General features: G+C 36.2%; 1 protein-coding gene across 1 annotated transcript in view; it reads left to right on the top strand.

Annotated features, from left to right (window-relative positions):
- The window catches only part of CPA6 (carboxypeptidase A6), a 354,654-nt gene that overhangs the window by 280,087 nt on the left and 53,781 nt on the right, over positions 1 to 20,786 (top strand). The window contains exons 7-8 of the mRNA XM_064587448.1: positions 16,479 to 16,589; positions 17,056 to 17,146. Coding sequence (XP_064443518.1) covers positions 16,479 to 16,589; positions 17,056 to 17,146 — 202 coding nt within the window. The remainder of the gene's footprint in view (positions 1 to 16,478; positions 16,590 to 17,055; positions 17,147 to 20,786) is intronic.

The following is a 20,786-nucleotide window of genomic DNA, read 5'->3' on the forward strand; positions in this document are numbered from 1 at the left end:
AATCAAAAGCATGTGGTGCTAGTGAAGGAATAGTCAAATGGAACAGAATAAAGGACCCAGAAATAGACCTACACAAAAATGCCCAACTGAGTTTTGACAAAGGTGAAAAGCAATTCAGTGGAGGAGAGACAGCCTTTTCAATAAATGGTGCTGGAGCAAGTAGACTTCCAAAGGCAAACCACCCCCCCACCCCCCGCCCACACACACACACAATCTAAGTCTTATACCTTATACAAAAATTAACTCAGGGTGCCTGGGTGGCTCAGCCCATTAGGCGGCCAGCTCTTGATTTCCACTCACATCATGATCTTAGGGTCCCGGGACTAAGTCAGGCTCCAAGCTCAGTGGGAAATCTGCTTGAGAATGCTCTCTCCCCTTTTCTCTCCACCCCTCCCCCTGTTCACATGCATGCTCACTTTCTCGAAAATATATATATTATTAACTCAAAATTAATCACTGACTTAAATGTAAAATTATAAAACTTTTAGGGAAAAAATAAGAAAAAAATCTCCAGAATGTAAAGCTAGGTAGGTAAAGAGTCCTTAGATTTGACATCAAATCATTTTCCATAAAGGAAAAGTTGGTTAATTGGACATTATCAAACAGTCAAAATTGCAAATCTGTACTGTGTGAAAGACCCTGTTAAGAGGACAAAAAAGACAAGCTACAAACTGGGAGGAAATATATGCAAACCACATATTTGATAGAGGACTCCTGTTTGAAGTATATAAACTCAAAATTTAACCCCCAAACAAGCAAGCAATCCAGTCAGAAAAAAATGGGCACAAGACCTAAACACCTTACCAAAGAGTATACACATGGAAAGCATATAAAAAGTTGTCATTAGGGCAATTCCAATTAAAATTACAATAAACTATCACTACACACCTATCACCATGACTAAAATGAAATGCATCAGAAAGAGAGAGAGCAAACCCACCACCAAATGCAAAGGAGGATGCAAAATAACTGGATCAGTCCTGCATTGCTGGTGGGAATGGAAAATGATAGAGCTAACTCTTGAAAACAGTTAACGGTTTCTTTTATTTTTTAAAGCTTTTATTTAAATTCCAGTTAACATACAGTGTAATATTAATTTTTCAGGTGTACAATAGAGTGATTCAACACTTCCACCCAGTTTCTTTTAAAACTAGACCTGCCATTACCATATGACCCAGTAATTGTACTCTTGGCATTTATCCTAGAGAAATCAAAACTTATGTTTGCTCAAAAACCTGTACATAAATGTCTATAGCAGCTTTATTTATAATAGCCAAAACCTGGAAACAATCCAGATAGCCTTCCATGCCTGAATTGGTAAACAAACTAGTACATACCTACCATGGAAAACTACTGAGCAATAAAAAGGAGCAAACTATGGAAACACACCAACCTAAATGAATCTCCAGAGGATTATCCTGAATGAATAACCAATCCCAAATAGTGTGATTTCATTTATATAATGTTCATGAAGTGTTAAAATTATAGAAGTGGAGAGACAGATTCGTGGTTGCTGGGGTTAAGGAGAGGTGGAGACGAGAGCAAAGTGATGTGGCTATAAAAGAGCTTCATGAGGGGTTCTTGTGGTGATGGAAAAGTTCTGTGTCTTGACCAATGTCATACTCTGAGTATGATATTATGCTGTAGTTTTTGAAGATGTTACAGTTTGGAGGAAGTAGGAAAGGGTACATGGGATTTCTCTGTATTGTTCTAATTACATCTCAAAATGAAAAATTTATTATGAAAATAATAGCCAGGTCTCCACACTCCTGGATTCCATTTTCTCTGGAACCAAGGTGCTCTCTCTCTTGCCTGGAGAATCAGAGGCAGTTTTATCATTGCTCTTTCTTCCCTGCTATATAATCCCCAACTGACCCTGACTCTCTGCCATGGAAACCAGAAGTATCAAGATGTGGCTCTGGTTCCATATGTCCCTCTTTTTGTCGGCCAGCTTGATTATCCTGTGCCATGCCCTGAGAGGCACTTCCACTTCTGCTCCCCGCTCCAATTTAGCAGATGGGTCCGTGAATGTCTTGGACACACACAGCTCAGAAAACAATGATACAGAAGCAAACTACCCAGCTTAAATGATAAGATGGTCTTGATTATTTTGTTATTCGGAAAATTGCTCAAACTGAATTCATTACCTCAACATATAACGCACAGTTGTTCATTATCTCAATATATAACTGCTGGTTGGCAGACATTTTTAAAGTGCAAAATACATGATATGATTGTGGGCTTTTATCTTTTAAATTGAAAATAATTATGTTGAAAAATACTGAGCCATCTCTTTTGATTTTAATACTTGCCACCTCTTTTTTTTCTGGTATTCATATCACAAATTTTTATTTATTATAAGCAAAATAAAGGAAACAAATAGAGGTATGCTTGGATTGCAAAATCTCTTTTTGTTAAATGCTTGTTTATACCGGGTTAGCAGAACCATCACTGATGTTATATTCATGGTACTGTGGGGTTTTTTTTTGGGGGGGGGTAGGCATGGAGAAGAGGAAGCAGACATGGTGGACTTAACTATTGAATTGTATTCTACAGATACTCCTTCACCATGAAACCAAAAAAAAAAAAAAAAAAAAAAAGGCTTTAAGAAACACTAACTGTATGGGGGTGGGGAAGGGAGAGGCAAACCAGGAAACAGACTCTTTAACTATAGAGAACAAACTGAGAGTTACTGGAGGGGAGGTGGGCAAGGGGGATGGGTTACATGGATAGTGCATTAAAGAGGACACTTGTAGGGATGAGCACTGGGTGTTGTATGTAAGTGATGGATCACTAAATTCTACACCTGAAACTAATATTACACTGTATTTTAACTGGAATTTAAATAAAAACTAAAAATAAAAGAAACACTATTCATTGGTAATAAAGTTTTCTTAAATTTCTCATGGGCCAAGAGGGATGATACACTAAATTCATCAAAAAAAGAAAACTAGAATAGATTTATAAGGAGAAAGAAATCAAATATACAGAATTTAGAGGTTACCTTTCTGCAAAAGTAAACATGTGGTTTACAGGAGGGTAAGAGACTTAAGGCAAACAGAGGGCAGAAGTTCTGGAGTCAGGAATCTACACATGGACAGTAAGAGCAGACATAGAAATGGAAAGTAAAGAAAGCATATATATATAGTTCAAAGGAAAAATATTATTCATTTGCTTCATTTCTCAAAACATCTCTAACTGAATGAAGCAATTTGGGTTTTGTTCACTTTTGAGAGTTTGAAGTTGTTGGTCTCGCAGATTGGGTATCTTAAGCCATGGCTAGTCCTACATGGCCCAGAGTTATGCATAGCACTTAATTTCTGCCTCCAATAATTCTACATTGCTTGGGTAAATTTGGCCAGAGTTTTTATTCATAGAATGTTTAGAAAGTGGCTCCGGGAAATATTTGATTTCCAAGTGAGAACAACTTTTCCAAGCATAAAAGCAAAGGAGAAAGGCATAAAGGAAATGATTGATAGCCCTGACTCAATAAAAATATTTTAGAGGAGTATTTAATGAGAGGGAAAACTGTCCATGACATGTTTTTAGCATTTATTATAATTTTATCATTTATTATTATTTATCAAAAAATAAAAGACCAGCATGGATATTATAATTTCAGTGTGGTAAAATTTGTATCTGAAATATATATATCTGAAATATGCTAAATACTAAAAGAATTATAAGTGATTTTTATTTTCTTCATACTTTTCTGAATTTTCCAAATTTTCTATATTAAGCAGAACCAAAAATAATTTTAAAACAAATTTAACCCAGCCAAAACTGAGTACATTTCATTCTTTTTTTTTTTTAAGATTTTATTCATTTATTTGACAGAGAGAGACACAGTGAGAGAGGGAACACAAGCAGGGGGGAGTGGGAGATGGAGAAGCAGGCTTCCTGCTGAAGAGGAAGCCTGATATGGGGCTCGATCCCAGGACCCTGGGATCATGACCTGAGCCGAAGGCAGACGCTTAATGACTGAGCTACCCAGGTGCCCCAATACATTTCATTCTTGAACTCATTTATGAGTTTATATATTCCTACAGGTTTGAGTCATATATTCCTATGGGTATTTTAGAATTAGTGGATGAATTCTATTTAAATCAGTGGCATACCAAAGATAAAACAAGGAATTGTGAGATGGGATCCAGGGGTAAATTGAGACAAAAATAGTCTGAAATGGAAAGTTCTTCCAGACTTTGAAGAACTATAATATATGGGTGGATCTAATTTGATTCTGTCAACAGGAGAAAGGTAGAAGTACATACAAAAAAAAATTTTTAAGAAAAATTTCCTTAGTTTCCCAGGTGAGCCACTATATTCCTCTGCTGCTACCTAATTTGAAACCTCACCCTTCTGGGTCCAGCCCAATTACAGCTGAAAACCACCTGCATTACACATTCCCACCCATCTATCCTTGGCACCAGTGATAGCTAATCCTGGTGCCAAAATCTGGCATGTGATTCAGATGTTCTAGGTAGATAATTTAAATAACCAAAACTAGGAATGGAGACTTTCAGGGAAGGGAGTTATTTTCTAAGAACCAGGTGATGATTCTGAACAAGGTAAGTAGAACTATTTGGAGAGTATGGTGGGTTATGTGTATAGGACAGAGCTCTAAGGAAGACTTTGTGGTTGTGGAAGAATTCCTCCATCTGGGAAGGCTTCCAGAATGGGAAGGCTCTTTTTCCCAGGACCCAAAAGCTTTCTAAGGAATACTCCTTTCGATAACCATCTCTTTCATTCTCCTTGTGTCTTACTGGTTACTAAAGGTAAAAATAAAAAGCCTCAAATGTAGGTGTGAAACTCAAAGTTTTGGTTCAAAAAATGTATCACTAAAAATAAACCTTTTAAAGAGAACTTAAATTGTACATATAAAATGTGTCCAAAGCCAGGGAATAAATAAGTAATTGAGATGGCTATTAAGCCTAGATCAAATATCTCTTTTTAATTTAAATTTTAGGTAGTTAACATACAGTGCAATATTGGTTCTGGAGTAGAAGTCAGTGATTCATCACTTACATACAATACCCAGTGCTCATCATAACAAGTGCCCTCCTTAATACCCATCACCCATCTAGCCCATCCCCCACCCACCTCCCTCCATGAACCCCATTTGTTCTCTATTGTTAAAAGTCTCTTATAGCTTGTTTCCCTCTCTCCTTTTTTTTCCCCCTTCCCATATGTTCATCTGTTTTCTTTCTTAAATTCTACATATGAGTGAGATCATATGGTATTTGTCTTTCTCTGACTGACTTATTTCACTTAGCATAATACACTCTAGCTCCATCCATATCATTGCAAATGGCAAGATTTCATTCTTTTTGATGGCTGAGTAATATTCCTGTGTGTGTGTGTGTGTGTGTGTGTGTGTGTGTGTGTACACCACTTCTTCTTTATCCATTCATCAGTTGATGGACAGTTGGGCTCTCTCCATGATTTGGCTATTGTTGATAATGCTGCTATAAATATCAGGGAGCATGTAGCCCTTCGAATCTGTATTTTTGTATCTTTGGGGTAAATACCTAGTAGTGCAATTGCTGGATCATAGGGTACTTCTATTTTTTAACTTTTTGAGGAACCTCCATACTGTTCTCCAAAGTGGCTGCACCAGTTTACATTCCCACCGACTGTGCAAGAGGCTTCCCCTTTCTCCACATCCTTGCCAACACCTGGTATTTCTTGTGTTGTTAATTTTAGTCATTCTGACAGGTGTGAGATGGTTTTTTATCATGGTTCTGATTTGTATTTCCCTGATGATGAGTGATGTTGAGCACTCTTCAAGTGTCTGTAAGCCATCTGGATGTCTTCTTTGGAAAATTATCTATTCATGTCTTTTGTCCATTTCTTAACTGGATTATTTGTTTTTTGGGTGTTGAGTTTGATAACTTCTTTATAGATTTTGGATAGTAACCCTTCATCAGATAGGTAATTTGTAAATATTTTCTCCCATTCTATAAGCTGCCTTTTAGTTTTGTTGACTGTTTCCTTCACTGTGCAGAAGCTTCTTATCTTGATGAAGTCCAATAGTTCATTTTTGCTTTTGTTTTCCTTGTCTCCAGAGACGTGTCTAGTAAGAAGTTGCTATGGCCAATGTCAAAGAGATTTCTGCCTGTGTTTTCCTCTGAGGTGTTGATGGTTTCCTGTCTCACATTTAGGTCTTTCATCCATTTTGAATTTATTTTTGTGTATGGTGTAAGAAAGTGGTCCAGTTTCATTGTTCTGCATGTTGCTGTCTGATTTTCCTAACACCATTTGTTGAAGAGCCTTTTTTCCATTGGATATTCTTCCCTGCTTCACCGAAGATTAGTTGACCATATTGCTGAGGGTCCATTTCTGGGTTCTCTATTCTGTTCCATTGATCTATGTGTCTGTTTTTGTGACAGTACCATACTGTCTTAATGACTACAGCTTTTTAATATAGCTTAAAATCTGGAATCGTGATGCCTCCAGTTTTGTTTTCTTTTTCAGAATTGTTTTGGCTATTCAGGGTCTTCTGTGGTTCCATATAAATTTGAGGATTGTTTGTTCTAGCTCCGTGAAAAATGCTGGTGGTATTTTGATAGGGATTGCGTTAAATGTGTAGAATCCTTTGGGCAGTATAGACATTTTGACAATGTTTGTTCTTGTAATCCATGAGCATGGAATGCTTTCCATTTCTTTGGTTCCTCTTCAATTTCTTTCATAAGTAGGTTCCATAGTTTTGAGAGTATAGATCTTTTACTTCTTTAGTTAGATGTATTTCTAGGTATCTTATTGTTTTTGGTGCAATTGCAAATGGGATCAATTCCTTGATTTCTTTTTCTGTTGCTTCATTATTGGTTAAAGAACATCCAACTAAAGAATGAATGGGTTAGCCAGGAAATTAGAGAAGAACTTTAAAAATACATGAAGCAAATGAAAATGAAAGCATGACATCCCAAAACGTTTGGGATGCAGCAAAAGCAGTCCTAAGAGGGAAGTGTATTGCAGTGCAGGCCTACCTCAAGAAGCAAGAAAAGTTTCAAATACACAACCTAACCTTACATATAAAGGAGCTAGAAAAGGAACAGCAAATAAAGTCTAAAGCCAGCAGAAGAAGGGAAATAATAAAGATTAGAGTAGAAATAAATGCTATAGAAACAAACAAACAAAAAACAGTAGAATGGAGGGTGCCTGTGTGGCTCAGTCAGTTGAGCATCTGCCTTTGGCTCAGGTCATGGTCCCAGGGTCCTGGGATCAAGCCTGCTTCTCCCTCTCCCTCTGCCTGCCACTCCCCCTGCTTGTGCTTGCTCTCATTCTCTCTCTCTCTCTCTCTCTCTCTCTGTCAAATAAATAAAATATTTTTAAAAAACAATAACAACAGTAGAATGGATTAATAAAACTAAGAGCTGGTTCTTGGAAAGAATTAATAAATTTAATAAACCCCTAGCCAGACTTATCAACAAGAAAAGAGAAAGGACCCAAATAGAAAAAATCATGAATGATAGAGGAGAGATCACAACCAACATCATAGAAATACAATTTCTCTTCAACCTGAAAGAAATGGACTAAGTCCTAGAAACTTGCAACTACCAAAACTGAAACAGGAAGACATAGAAAATTTGAATCAACCCATAACCATCAAGGACATTGAATCAATAATCAAAAATCTCCCAACAAACAAAAGTCCTGGGCTGGCTGGCTTCCCAGGGGAATTCTACCAGACATTTAAAGAAGACTTAATATCTATTCTTCTCAAACTGTTCCAAAAAATAGAAATGGAAGGAAAACTTCCAAACTCATTCTATGAAGTCAGCATTACCTCGATTCCAAAACCAGACAAAGACCCACTAAAAAGAATTATAGACCAATATCACTGATGAACATGGATGCAAAGATTCTCAATAAAATACTAGGAAATCAAATTCAACAGTACATTAAAAGAATTATTTGCCACGATCAGGTGGGATTTATTCCTGGGCTGCAGGGGTGGTTCAGTACTCCCAAATCATCAGTGTGATACACCATATTAATAAAAGAAAGGGTAAGAACCATATGATCCTTTCAATAGAGACAGAAAAAGCATTTAACAAAATACAGCATCCTTTCCTGATAAAAACCCTGAATGAAGTAGGGATAGATGGAACATACCTCAACATCATAAAGACCATCTACAAAGGACCCACAGCTAATATCCTCAATGGAGAAAAACTGAGAGCCTTTCCTCTATGGGTAGGAACAAGACAGGGATGTCCACTCTCACTATTACTATTTAACATAGTACTGGAAGTCTTAGCCTCAGCAGTGAGACAACAAAAAGAAGTAAAAGGCATCCAAATTGGCAAGGAAGAAGTCAAACTTTCACTCTATGCAGACAACATGACATTCTATGTAGAAAACCCTAAAGACTGCACTGAAAATTGCTAGATCTCATACATGAATTCAGCACAGTCACAGGATATAAAATCCATGTACAGAAATCTGTTGCATTTCTATACACCTAAATCAAATATTTCCTGAGTTGAGTAAGCAAGTCTTTGTTCTTAATTGCATAATAAGAAAAAGTTCACCTTCTAAAAATGACCTGCAATTTTAAGTTATCTGACTTTGCTCACTACCACTGCAAGTAATTACAATATTTTGTTTCCTACCAGCCTTTTAGTACCTTTAACTTACCATATTCTCCCATCCTCCATCCTCCCCAATCTTCTCTTTAATCCTCTGCATCCTCCAACCCAGCTCTCTCACCCTTTTACTCAATTTATGATGTCTTAAGGCATATCAGGGGATATATTGATGTTTGTTCAGTTTAATTAAATTTAAAACCATTGCATCCATTTTACTCCACTATCCAGCACTGAGAATGTTCTGGGCATTGTTTCTACTGGCAGTCTTCACTTTTCTTCCAAGTAGTGTAGGACTGTAAAAGTGACCATTCAAGCTGAAGTCATAAAAATCTATCTTAAAAATCAATGGGGGAAAATTATGTTTGTTCAATGACCTCTATCTGTTTTTGTCAAGAGATTAAAAACTCTCTTACTTTGTTATAAATATGTAGGGAAATGATCAAAAAATAGTAAAACCAGTATTTATTACAGCATGATTTAAAACATTAAAAATATTCTCATTTCTTTGTCCAAAAAAGAGCTATTATGGGTAATTTGGATAGTGCTTGCCTTCTCATTTAACTTACATGAAGTTAGCATATTCTTTTATGCTGTGGCAAATTGCCATACTTCTTTCTTAATTTGGATCAGCTTCCAATATTTTTGTCCTTTGCACTTTCAACATCATAAAATATCTACAAGAGTTCCTTTAATGTGAAATGTTGACTGCATCTTTTCTTGTGGAACATCTTCCCCCTTTTCATCACGGCCACTCTTCTCATTTATGTCCACGAGTTTGTCTTCACTAAGTTCCTCTGGCTGCATATCCAGAGTTGAATGGTGGCAGTGTCAACATTCCCGTTGTCAGCTATTTCTTCTATAACTCTATTTACATCTGGTTCCAACTTCACCTCTACATTATCATTTCTTATTCTTTTGCTGCACTTTAATCTTCGTTGGCCCATTCCCTCTTACCATTGTCCATTTTTGTAAAATGCCTCATAGAAACAAGGGGGAAACACAGCTACACACTTTGCTGTCTGTGTATAAACTGAAAACCAGATGCACAGTGACCAGTCACCCACTGACAGATTTTAAAAGTCAGTCACAGATGTTGATGCCCATCTGTTATTTACATAATGCTTTGTAGGTGAATGATCTAACACTGGTAACTAAAATTTGAACTGCACTTGTTGGAGGACTGATGTTATGTAACTAAACTCTGGCAACTGAAATTTGTATATATTGGAACTCTACAAACTGAGGGCACCTGTACTTTCTTTTAGTAGGTATAAGATTATTATGTAGTAGATTTTAATAATGCCACAAAGTTGGTCCTGGCCTCTATTTTATTGTTCACCAACCATTGTTATTAGACAATCTCAGTGTAAAAGTTCTATAAATGAGATGTGGTATTAGGAAAAAGTAAAGTGGACATGCACCAGATATTATAGTCCTACTGGTGACAAAGCATTTCAAATAATTTTATTAGAAAATGTAGATTTTTCAATCATCACCTACCCTGCTAGATTAATCCCTGGGCAGTTCTAAGTATATGTTAAGTATGAAAGTAATGAGAATTTAAAGGATTAGCATATGATTTTCCAGTTCTCCATCCTTCATTCACAGAACATTTCTGTTTGTGTTGCTTTCAAACTATTATTTAATTACCAATTTGTATTTAATGAGCTTCTCACAGTGTGACATCAAATATCTTTATAGATCAAGCTCCCTTTTGAAAATTTCCCTAGAAACTATACTGCTCTAATTTTCCTAGTATTAAATTTTAAATACTTCCTTTGTGTTGAGATGCACCTACTTTGATACTACAACTCTTTTCCACCCTAAATAATTTTACTCCAGTCAGGTGAGGATATTCTTCAGCTTGACTGGTAACTGTGCCCTTCCTTTGGCATCAGCTGTAACATGTCTTCTTCTCCTAGCATGCCCTTTGAATATGGTCATTATTTTTAGGTCCTCTATAGTGATTCTAGAACAAAAACAAAAAATTTAAACATTATCTTTTTTAAAGCCAGTAACACCAATTCTCAAAAAAAAAAAAAAAATACTCTAACATTTCAGGTTGTCATAGGGGTTTGAGAAACAATATTCAATCAAATCCAAAAAATGTGAAATGGAGGTCAACTCTTTAGCCTAACTTTCGCAAACTACACAAAGACTTTGGTGATTGTAAAGTTTGTCTTCAAATTTAACAAAGGTTAATTTGGTGAATTTGGGTATATGACAAACAAATATTTATGGGGAAATCAAAATAGTCTTAGCAGGTGATGAATATCAAATAGATTCATAGTTTGTCTCTCCTCAGAAATTCCCTAACCTAATACCAAACATATTTTCCTAACAAGATAATATTCAAAACTTCTCTGATATTTATTTTTTGGCAAAGTATTTTTAAATAAATTGATGAGGTTAGTGTAGTACCTAAAGGCTGCCACACTGAGGCATGTGATGCATTGTTTTGTGACTGGCTTTCAGATCACAATTACTAGTCTTCCTCATAAGGAACAATAGTAGTCTAGAAATTAAACTTGTAAAGCCCAGATGGAACTTGATTAGTAGGCATCTCCTTTCCTGTGTGTATGGGTGTTGTAAATTGATTGCTAAAAAGAGTCCCACACATTAGAAGGAAAGCACACCCCCTACTTTATGGTTATCATATGTTAGAATAATAGGAAATAGTCACATGGTCATCTTTTTTCTAAAAACTCCATCTAAACTACAAAAAAGAAATGATCTGTCCTATTACTTAAAGCATTCAAGCAAGGAGATCTCTCAATTGTCCTATTCAGGACTGAACAGTCATTACATTGTGATCACTCTCGCTTTGTCTGACCAGATGGGGAATGGCTGCAATTCTTAGAGTGTTATAAAAATCACAAATATAGCATATGTGATACAATGACACCCTGTTTATTTGTCAGAGAAAGAACATGTTCTGGCAAGTCTTGGAAATTAAATCCACTCCAGAATAGAATACTAGAAAACAGCTTCTTAATTTAATACATAATTTGAATATAAAGAGCTTTAAAATGAGTCCATGTTAATGACCGCAAAATAATAAAACAAAATTTGACAAAATTATAAGAGAAAAATGACAAATCTAAAATAATGTTTTTTAATACAACTCTCAGTGATTAAGAAAACAGGCAAATTTTTAGCAAGAATATAGATGATATAAGCAATGTAATAAACTTAATATAGTAAACACATATAAAATCCATACCCAATAATTAGGGAATGCATATTCTTTTCAAGCCCAATTGAAACATTTACAAAAATTGACTAGACCACAAAGCAAGGTTCGAGAAATACTAAAGAGTCTATATCATATAGACCAAATTTTCTGACTGTAATGCAGTTGTTAGAAAATATTTATGAAAATGTGACTTGAAGAAAATTCACGTTTTAAAATTAAAAATATAACATGTTTAAAGAAATGAAGGAAAATTTTCAATATTTACAACTAAATGGAAATAAAACTATTATATACCAAAACATATGGAATGTAGCTAAGGTAGTACTGAAGAAGAATTTATAGTTTTAAATAAATATATTACAAAAGAATAAGCTCTCCAAATTAATGAGCTAAGCTTTCAACTCAAAGTAGAAAAGGAAAAGGAGAATTAGCAAAAGCAACAAAGAGCAGAAACCAACAAAACGGAAAGCAAAGATATAATCTTTCTTATTGTATCTTCATTTTATATTTAATTTCTGCTCTAGGCCCAGATGGTTTGCTCCCCAAATAATGAGTAATATAACCCAGATAGTAGACAAAGACAAAATAAGAAAGGAAATTACAGGTCTATCTCAGGAATATAGATGTAAATATTAGCGACCTGAATCCAGCTAATATAACAAGAATACATATCATAACCAAAGGAGCTTATCCCAGGAATACAAGGCTGATTTAACAATAGAAAATTACTAATTAAAATTGATTATAACAACTATATGATTGTGTTAATGAAGAAAGATTACATGCTAAAATTCAACATCCATTAATGACAAAAACAACCTAGCATAGAACAGACATCTTTAATGTGTTCAGCCTTAATTTCAAAATCAATGTGAAGGGAGAATGATCAAAAATAGCCAAGGCAGGGGCGCCTGGGTGGCTCAGTCATTAAGTGTCTGCCTTCAGCCCAGGTCATGATCTCAGGGTCCTGGGATCGAGCCCCACATCAGGCTCCCCGCTCAGTGGGAAGCCTGCTTCTCCCTCTCCCACTCCCCCTGCTTGTGTTCCTTCTCTTGCTTTGTTTCTGTCAAATAAATAAATAAAATCTTTAAAAAAAAAAATAGCCAAGGCAATTTTGAAGTAGAACAACATGAAAAGACACATCCTACTGGACTGAACTGATTCTATATAAACTGTAGTGTGGTTTTAGTGAACAGATATAAACCAGAGTGCATTAGCGCAATTCCATGCACAAATGAAAATTTGACATTGGACAGAGGTGGCATGTAAACTCACTGAAGAGATGAACCATCCAAATGAGTACAGTGGCATACTTGGTCTTCCATAGCAGAAAAATAAATCCCAACCTCACATCATGTAAAAAATCATTTCTAGGAGGTTTAAGGCTTACATTTGAAAACAAACTTTAAAACAACTTTTGAAGAAAATACAGAATAGCATCTTTATGATCTTAAGGCAGAGATGAGTTCTTAAATAAAACTTTATACATACCACTGCGATCAAAGTTTATGTATGACAAGGATATGATGAAAATAGGAATCAATAAGCTACAAGAAAGGAAGATGTTCATGATGCATATAACCAAACAAAGGATTAATATCCAGAAGATAAGAATAAATAGAGTTTAATTTTTTTTAATGGGCAAAAATGAGTGAGCAATTTATAGAATCACCTATTATATAAAAGCTATTCAATATAATTTGTAATGAGGGAAATGCAAAGTAAAACAACAAAAGCACAATTTCATACCCATTAGATTTTTTTTTTAACTAAAAGCTCAATGATATCAAGGGTTAGTAAAGTTGTAGAGCAATGGGAACTCTCATTCACTGCAGGTGAGAGTATTTACCAATTTAGAGAAAAATAGCAGTATTTAATAAAGTGGAGGGCATATAAATCCATGGCCCAGCAAATCCCTTCCTAGATGTATAGTAAAGAAACTCACACATGTCTAGGAGAAATGTGCAAGAATGTTCATTGCAATATTTTAACAGTGAAAGCAACCTAACTCTCCATCAACAAAATAAGGAATCAATGTTTGTGAATTTAACTAAAATGGAATACCATTTAATTGTGCTGTTAAAATTAATAAATCAACTTAAGTGTCAAAAATCTGGGGAGAAGAGCAGACTGAATTGACACATCATGATCTCATTTGCATGGAATTTCAAAGCATACACAATATTTTATATCGTTCCTGAGTCCATTTATAATACCAAAACATAAAATCATGCATGGAATTGATAATGCAAAAGTTAGGATAGTGATTACCTTGGTAGAGGAGAGGAAAATGGGATCAGAGTATAATAAAAAAGGGAGCTTTGGTTTTATCTATAATGTCTCAATTTCTTTTTAAAAGATTTAATAAATATGGCAAGGTGTAGTTGGTGGGCGCATAGATGTAATATTCTCTGCTCTTTTTCTATTTGCTTCAAATATATTGTGATTTTTTAAAAGGAAGTTAGTAATATTGTTTTAAATACAAAAGCATGGTGGTCACTTGCATGGAGGAGGAGAAGGCAGGATAAGATGAGAAAGTTCCCTGCAAGTCTCTAGCATAGTCTGGTGGTTAGGTGCTAACATGATCCATGCTTGGAAAAGGTGAGACTTCCCAAGTTTGGACTGAGATAAATGAGCTATGGTCCCCAGTGCTAGTCAGGGAGGAAGAGAAATTACCATGACTTTTCCCTACCCTTTCTTTCTTGCCCTGTTGCCCCAGCTCTCTTTCCTTCCATCTCTTCTCTCTCCCTCACTAGCATGGCACAGAAACCCACAGCTGCCTAACTTTATGGAAGAAATGTAGCTAACCATACAGCTCTGTCTTTGCCATCCCCAGCAGGAGACTTCCTCCAGGCATTGGGGAACCTCCATTAATTAGAGGAAATCAGAACTCTAGGATACGTACAATCATATACCAGGAATTTTCCTCTCGTTTGAGGCATTAGACAGCTCATAGAAATTCAAACAGTATGAAAATTCTACAGAAGCTATGTGGCCAAAAAATCATTATTGAGCCTTAAAGAGAGAATTGTATTACATTTATTAACTTGTGTTAATCTCCTAGATATTGAAATTAGATTCAATAAAGTGGTATTTAACTCTTATGTTCTTGAGCATATCCCTATATTTTAATCATTATTTCTCATATGATAGTTTCTAATATATTATTGGATTGCTCTCTATGAACAGCATTATCATCATGTAAATGCCAATGCTGTTTATGATGGATTCAGAAATCCTACTTAACAATATGTAAAAGAAGATTGAAGTTTTAAGTATTAAATTTTCCAAAGCAGTATATACATACTTTAAGAATTCTTTTATTTTGAATTGTGTTTTTAGTATAGAAAAATTCAAACAATCCAAATGGATATAATATTAAATGTAATTCTCTTTCCCATACATTGTCCCATGAGTCCCCTCCCCAGAGGCAGTCATTTTCAAGTTCCTGTTTTGCTAAGATAACTTATATGTGGACAAATAGGCATCAAAAAGAATTGTTTTAAAAGTCCATTCCATAGGAATCATATTTCAAAATGTCTGTATTCTTAGCACATTCAATGCTTTTCTGTTTGAGGCCAAACGTGTAGTGCAGAAATCTTTAGGCTTGGGGTCAGACAGATTATATGTAAAACCCAAGCACGAGAGCAAGATTTTGAAGCTAGCCACAATAAAAGTGATAGAGATGTTATAATCTTTATTAAACTTTTAATAGAAAAATCAGGAGAGAACAGTGTCAATGCAGTAAGTTCCAAGACTTGAGTCTGGTACCAGTTAGACATAAACAATTAAGTGACATGTATAACTAGCTTGTATTATGATATATCATGTAAGGATACCAAAATATTTGGGTAATTATTTTGTCTAAAATTGAAAGTAATCTTTAGGGGCGCCTGGGTGGCTCAGTCATTAAGCATCTGCGTTCGTCTCAGGTCATGGGCCCAGGGTCCTGGGATCAAGCCCCACATTGGGCTCCCTGCTGGGTGGGAAGCCTGCTTCTCCCTCTCCCACTCGCCCAGCTTGTGTTCCTTCTCTTGCTGCGTCTCTCTCTGTCAAATAAATAAATAAAATATTTAAAAATAAATAAATAAAATTGAATGTAATCTTTTAAAAAAAGTTCAAGATAAAAACCTCAAGAAAGAATATATGATGTGGAGGGTGGGTTAAATAGGTGATGGGGATTAAGGAATATACTTGCTATGATGAGCACCAGGTATTGTATGGAAGTGTTGAATCACTAGTATTACACTGTATGTTAACTAACTGGAATTTAAATTAAAACGTTTAAAAAATAATTTAAAGGGGCGCCTGGATGGCTCAGTCATTGAGTGCCTGCCTTGGGCTCAGGTCATGATCCCAGGGTCCTGGGATTGAGCCCCGCATCGGGCTCCCTGCTCTGTGGGAGGCCTGCTTCTCCCTCTCCCACTCCCCCTGCTTGTGTTCCCTCTCTTGCTGTGTCTCTTTCTGTCAAATAAATAAAATCTTAAAAAATAAAAAATATTTAAAATAATTTAAAAATTTTTTATTTTGAAAAAGAATATATGATGTCAAAGAGTATAGTTCATATTAGCTTGTTACTCTTCAACACAATATATTTGGTATTTCCCATGGATGGAAAGGATTTTCATATATTTTTTCTAAGCCTGTATTTGGGATCAGTTCGTAAGAAAAATGTCACCTTTGTCTTTTAGGCTCTTCTAACATATAAGAGTGACCCAACCGTGAGAAAAATGTTGAATCATCTATATTTCTATATCATGCCTGTGTTTAACGTTGATGGATACCATTTTAGCTGGACCAGTGTAAGTCACTTTGCTATCCAACTGAAAAGAGAGACTAAATAAATAGAAAACAGCCATAGAACAGGAAGGAAACCTGGTGGGCAGACAGCCTAGTGATTCCAGAACTACAAAAGAGATCTCCACTCCCTGTCCCATCATAGCAGCAAACTTTTGTTTATATGTTTTGCTTTGCATGAGATTCCATATAAGTCAAGATGTCTGCTTCCAAAGAAATTGTGAAAAGTCACTAGTCTAGCCTAGCTTACTCAATTTTGCCCGAGAAGAAATGAGGCCAAGAGAAGCTAAGAGATAGCAAGTGTGTGGCAGAAATTGGAGCATGAACCTACTGCTTATCCAATCCTCTTTCTACTCCCTGGATTTGTCTGTTCCCAGAACTCTCCCATTCATTCACCAATTGTGCTACTAAAATGCATGTGGATAACCTTTTGAGTATTTTTTCTACACCTATTTTCTTAATTACATCTAGGATCGATTTTGGAGAAAAACAAGGTCAAGGAGCTCAAGGTTTCGCTGCCGTGGAGTTGATGCCAATCGTAACTGGAAAGTGAAATGGTGTGGTAAGTTGGAAACTAACTGGAATTTAGATCCAGAGGTTTCCACAGCTTTCACTCTCAAAAATGATGAGCCCAATAGGACTCCAATATAAGATTGATGTTTTAACGTAGGTGAAAACCTAATAGAGAAAAATACAGATATATACCTTGTAGCTATAATTTGGAAAAGAAAATGAAAGGGATTTTTAATATGCAAATATCAAAGATTTAAATCTGTCAACCAAATCCTGAAAATTGAAAATTTAAACACAGATGTAAAAGCAGGAAACTGAGGAATATTTGACATTCAGAAACTAAAACAGAACTGTGGTTTGTGGTATAAATCTGCTTAAATATTTTAATCCTTTCATTGAGAAAGTGAGAGTAACTCTGATCCTGCTTTCATCTGTCTATGACAATCAAAACTACCAAATCCTTGTCCAGAATCTACCTATCTAAGGTATCATACAATGATTGACCACTCACGTGGCAAATGTCTTTCTGCTACATTCCATCCTTCATTTATACCTTTCAAGTGAAGAGAGGATGTCATTTTAATGAAGGAAACTCTTTCAAAATAAAGAAGCAGGTAGGTACTAGAGAGGGGAAGAGGGACAGGAGGTAGAAAATTAGCCAGAGCCAGTATAGAGGAGGAAAAACTTCACTTCTACCCACCTTGGGATTTTTAGCTAAAGCTCTTAAACAAAAAGGCAGATTAGCAAGAGAAAAACAGTTTATTAACATGTGCGGCATGTGTCACATGGGAGAAACCCCATGAAAAGTAACTTGGGGTGGCAACTTAGAACTCGGCTTATGTAGCATCTTCAATTAATTTGTAGAGAAATGACAGGACAAAGGAAAGTCGCTTTGGGCAGCACGCCGTGGGAAGGTAAATATATGGGAGACAACTAAGGGAGTAGGGTTTGTTTGCAGCTTTCTGTGGTGCTGTCTCTAGGATGATAAAGTCTGTCTCCAGTAAAAGGAGAATTTATATCTTCTCTTTAGGCAGAAAAGGGCGAGGCAGAGAGAGCTTTTCCTGCATTTGCTGCTGCGCAATTGCCTTCAGCTCAAAATAATTTTCGCGTCAAATAGACATATTTTTGGGGTGACATATTCTGGTTTCCTTCACTAGTATCATACTTGGCACTAGGAGGGAGGGTAGGAAAAGTATTATCAAAAGGCAGTTGTAAGGAGCTCCCCTTTCACAGAGTCCTTCCTTAGCTCTCTCGAAGTATAGACCATTGTGGAACAGAAAGTTTTCTGTTAGTCCCTTAGAAATGAGGCCTATTCCCAAATCACTCATCATGTGATGCTTCGGGTTCTGCATTAGATGCCACTCTTCCCATCCTACCCACATCAGACAGAGCAACTGGGCATGGGCTTAGACTCCTTCCGTATATCCTCTCCAGGCAACCTCCCTTAATCAATTAGAATTAGCAAATAAGAATATGGCTCTAGAATATGACAGATAAGGTTTGATTCTACCATTATCAGCTCAATGACTTGGGTGATTTTCTTTTTCTACCTATCAATTTATAACAATAACACCTACCTCATAGCGTTCTTATGGGAATTAAAGGAATTTACATATGTTTAATGGCTAATTCAGTCCTAGTTCCAAACAGAGATCTAAATATCAGTGATCTATCTCTTCTCCCTCAAGCTGCAGAACAGTCAATTGATCTCTGAGCCTCAGATCCACTGTTAAAGTACTTCTTTCCTTCAGGAGAGTGTTGTGATGATAAGCCATAAGGTAAGCTTAAAAGTGTTGCATTTATGAGAGAAGAAAAGCATCAAATAAATACTATAAAGTGCTATTAGTGATGGCTGTTTATATTTTAAAATTTTTTCTTCAGGGCACCTGGGTGGCCCAGTCAGTTAAGCATCTGACTCTTGATTTCAGGTCATGATCTCAGGGTCATGAGATTGAGCCCTGCATAGGGCTCCGCACTCAGCAGGGAGTCTGCCCAAGATCGCCTCTCCCTAGCCCTCTGCCCCTCCCCACACACACCCTCTCTCTCTAAAATAAATAAATTAATCTAAAAAAAAATTTTTTTTCTTCAACCTGGACTGAAACAAAAAGCAGGCTCACATTAACTCCCTAAGACCACTAATTCTTTTTTAAATTCTATTTCCCTCTTTCTGATGCGACCATTTTGCATGCTGAAAACTGTGTGTCCTATTTCACTAGTTGGCGGGTATCTGCATCCATATATATGTCATACAAATGATGCCCACAGTCATCTAAGTGAGCACACTGAATGGGTTACTAAGCTCAATAACACTAGCAGGCCAGCCAGCTCTGTCTGTGTAAAGTTAGACTCTTATTTATATCCGGTTACAAATAAGTGTCTTGCTTTCCATTGTTCTTTTTCCTTTACCCAGCTTGTTTCCTTCTTACATAGGCCTTCACTGATTTCTTAGTTTCATCTGCAGTCCTAACTAGAACTCCTTTGATTCTTCGCATTTTGGAATCATTCTGATTCTTCCCGTGAGTCCGAATTCAAGATACGAGGGGATTATGTCAAATGTCAGTTGCAAAATGACCTTGATAGACTGTTTTAAGTGATGTGGAAATGGAGGCAGCCTGGCTGAGATCATCGCTCCCCACAAGGTGTCCCAAGGGGATGCAGCTGATCTGACGGGTAGGCAGATGTGGCCTTCCTCCCCTACAACATCATCTCCCCACAGCTATTTGCTTGGTCCACAGGACAGTGAACCTCACTGAGGGAACCACTCTTAGGTCAAGGGCCCAGAAATAAGTGTAGTCCCTAAGTGAACCTCCAAATAAACAACCATAGTATAAATGACATAGAAATGTCCAGGAATGTCCAGGACCATTGAAAACACTATAGAGTCAACGTTGAACTGACAAACAGCTATTTCTTTCTCTTAAGTGAGTCTCAAACTTAAAGAGTAGAACATGAAACTGCTTTTTACCATGAAAAATCCGTGGATTCCCATATAACAGTGTTACACTTCAGTGCATTTAATGTGGAGTAGACAGAGCATACTTCATAGCTCCCCCTGGGGGCCTTCAGGCCATGAAATGAATATCATCACTCTAAAAGTGGATCCAGCAGAGAGAGTCAACAAGTCAAAGTAGTAGTGGGAAACAAGAATAAATATACAAATTTTACTCATTAATTCACCAAAGTTAATTGAGCACATACTCTCTGCTAGGCACTGTGGGTTATTGTTTTTTTTTTTCCCCCTTCTTCTGTGTACTCTTTGGAGAATGCCATGAGCACTGCTTCTTCCAAATTGAAATAAATCCAGGAGAGAGGCAAAGAGTTTAGATGATATCCATATTTAAGCTTTAATCCCTAAATAACTCAAGTGTTGCCTAAAAATAAATTATTACTAGGACAACCTACAGAATGGGAGAATGTATTTGCAAATGATATATCTAATAAGAGGCTTTTATTTAGAATATTAAAATAACTCTTACAACTCAACAATACATAACTCAATTTAAAATGGACAAATGATCCAGACACTTCTTTAAAGAAGATATACAAATGGGAATAAGCACATAAAAAAATGCTTGACATCTTTAGCCATCAGGGAAATGCACTTCAAGATACCACGTCACACCCACTAAGATGGCTATAATAAAAAAGACAGACAATAACAAGTGTTGGTGAGGGTGTGGAAAAGTTGG

Source organism: Mirounga angustirostris, unplaced genomic scaffold, assembly GCF_029215605.1.
Source record: "Mirounga angustirostris isolate CCGP_5_RB_7025 unplaced genomic scaffold, mMirAng1.0.hap1 SCAF_4, whole genome shotgun sequence".
Lineage (NCBI taxonomy): Eukaryota > Metazoa > Chordata > Mammalia > Carnivora > Phocidae > Mirounga > Mirounga angustirostris.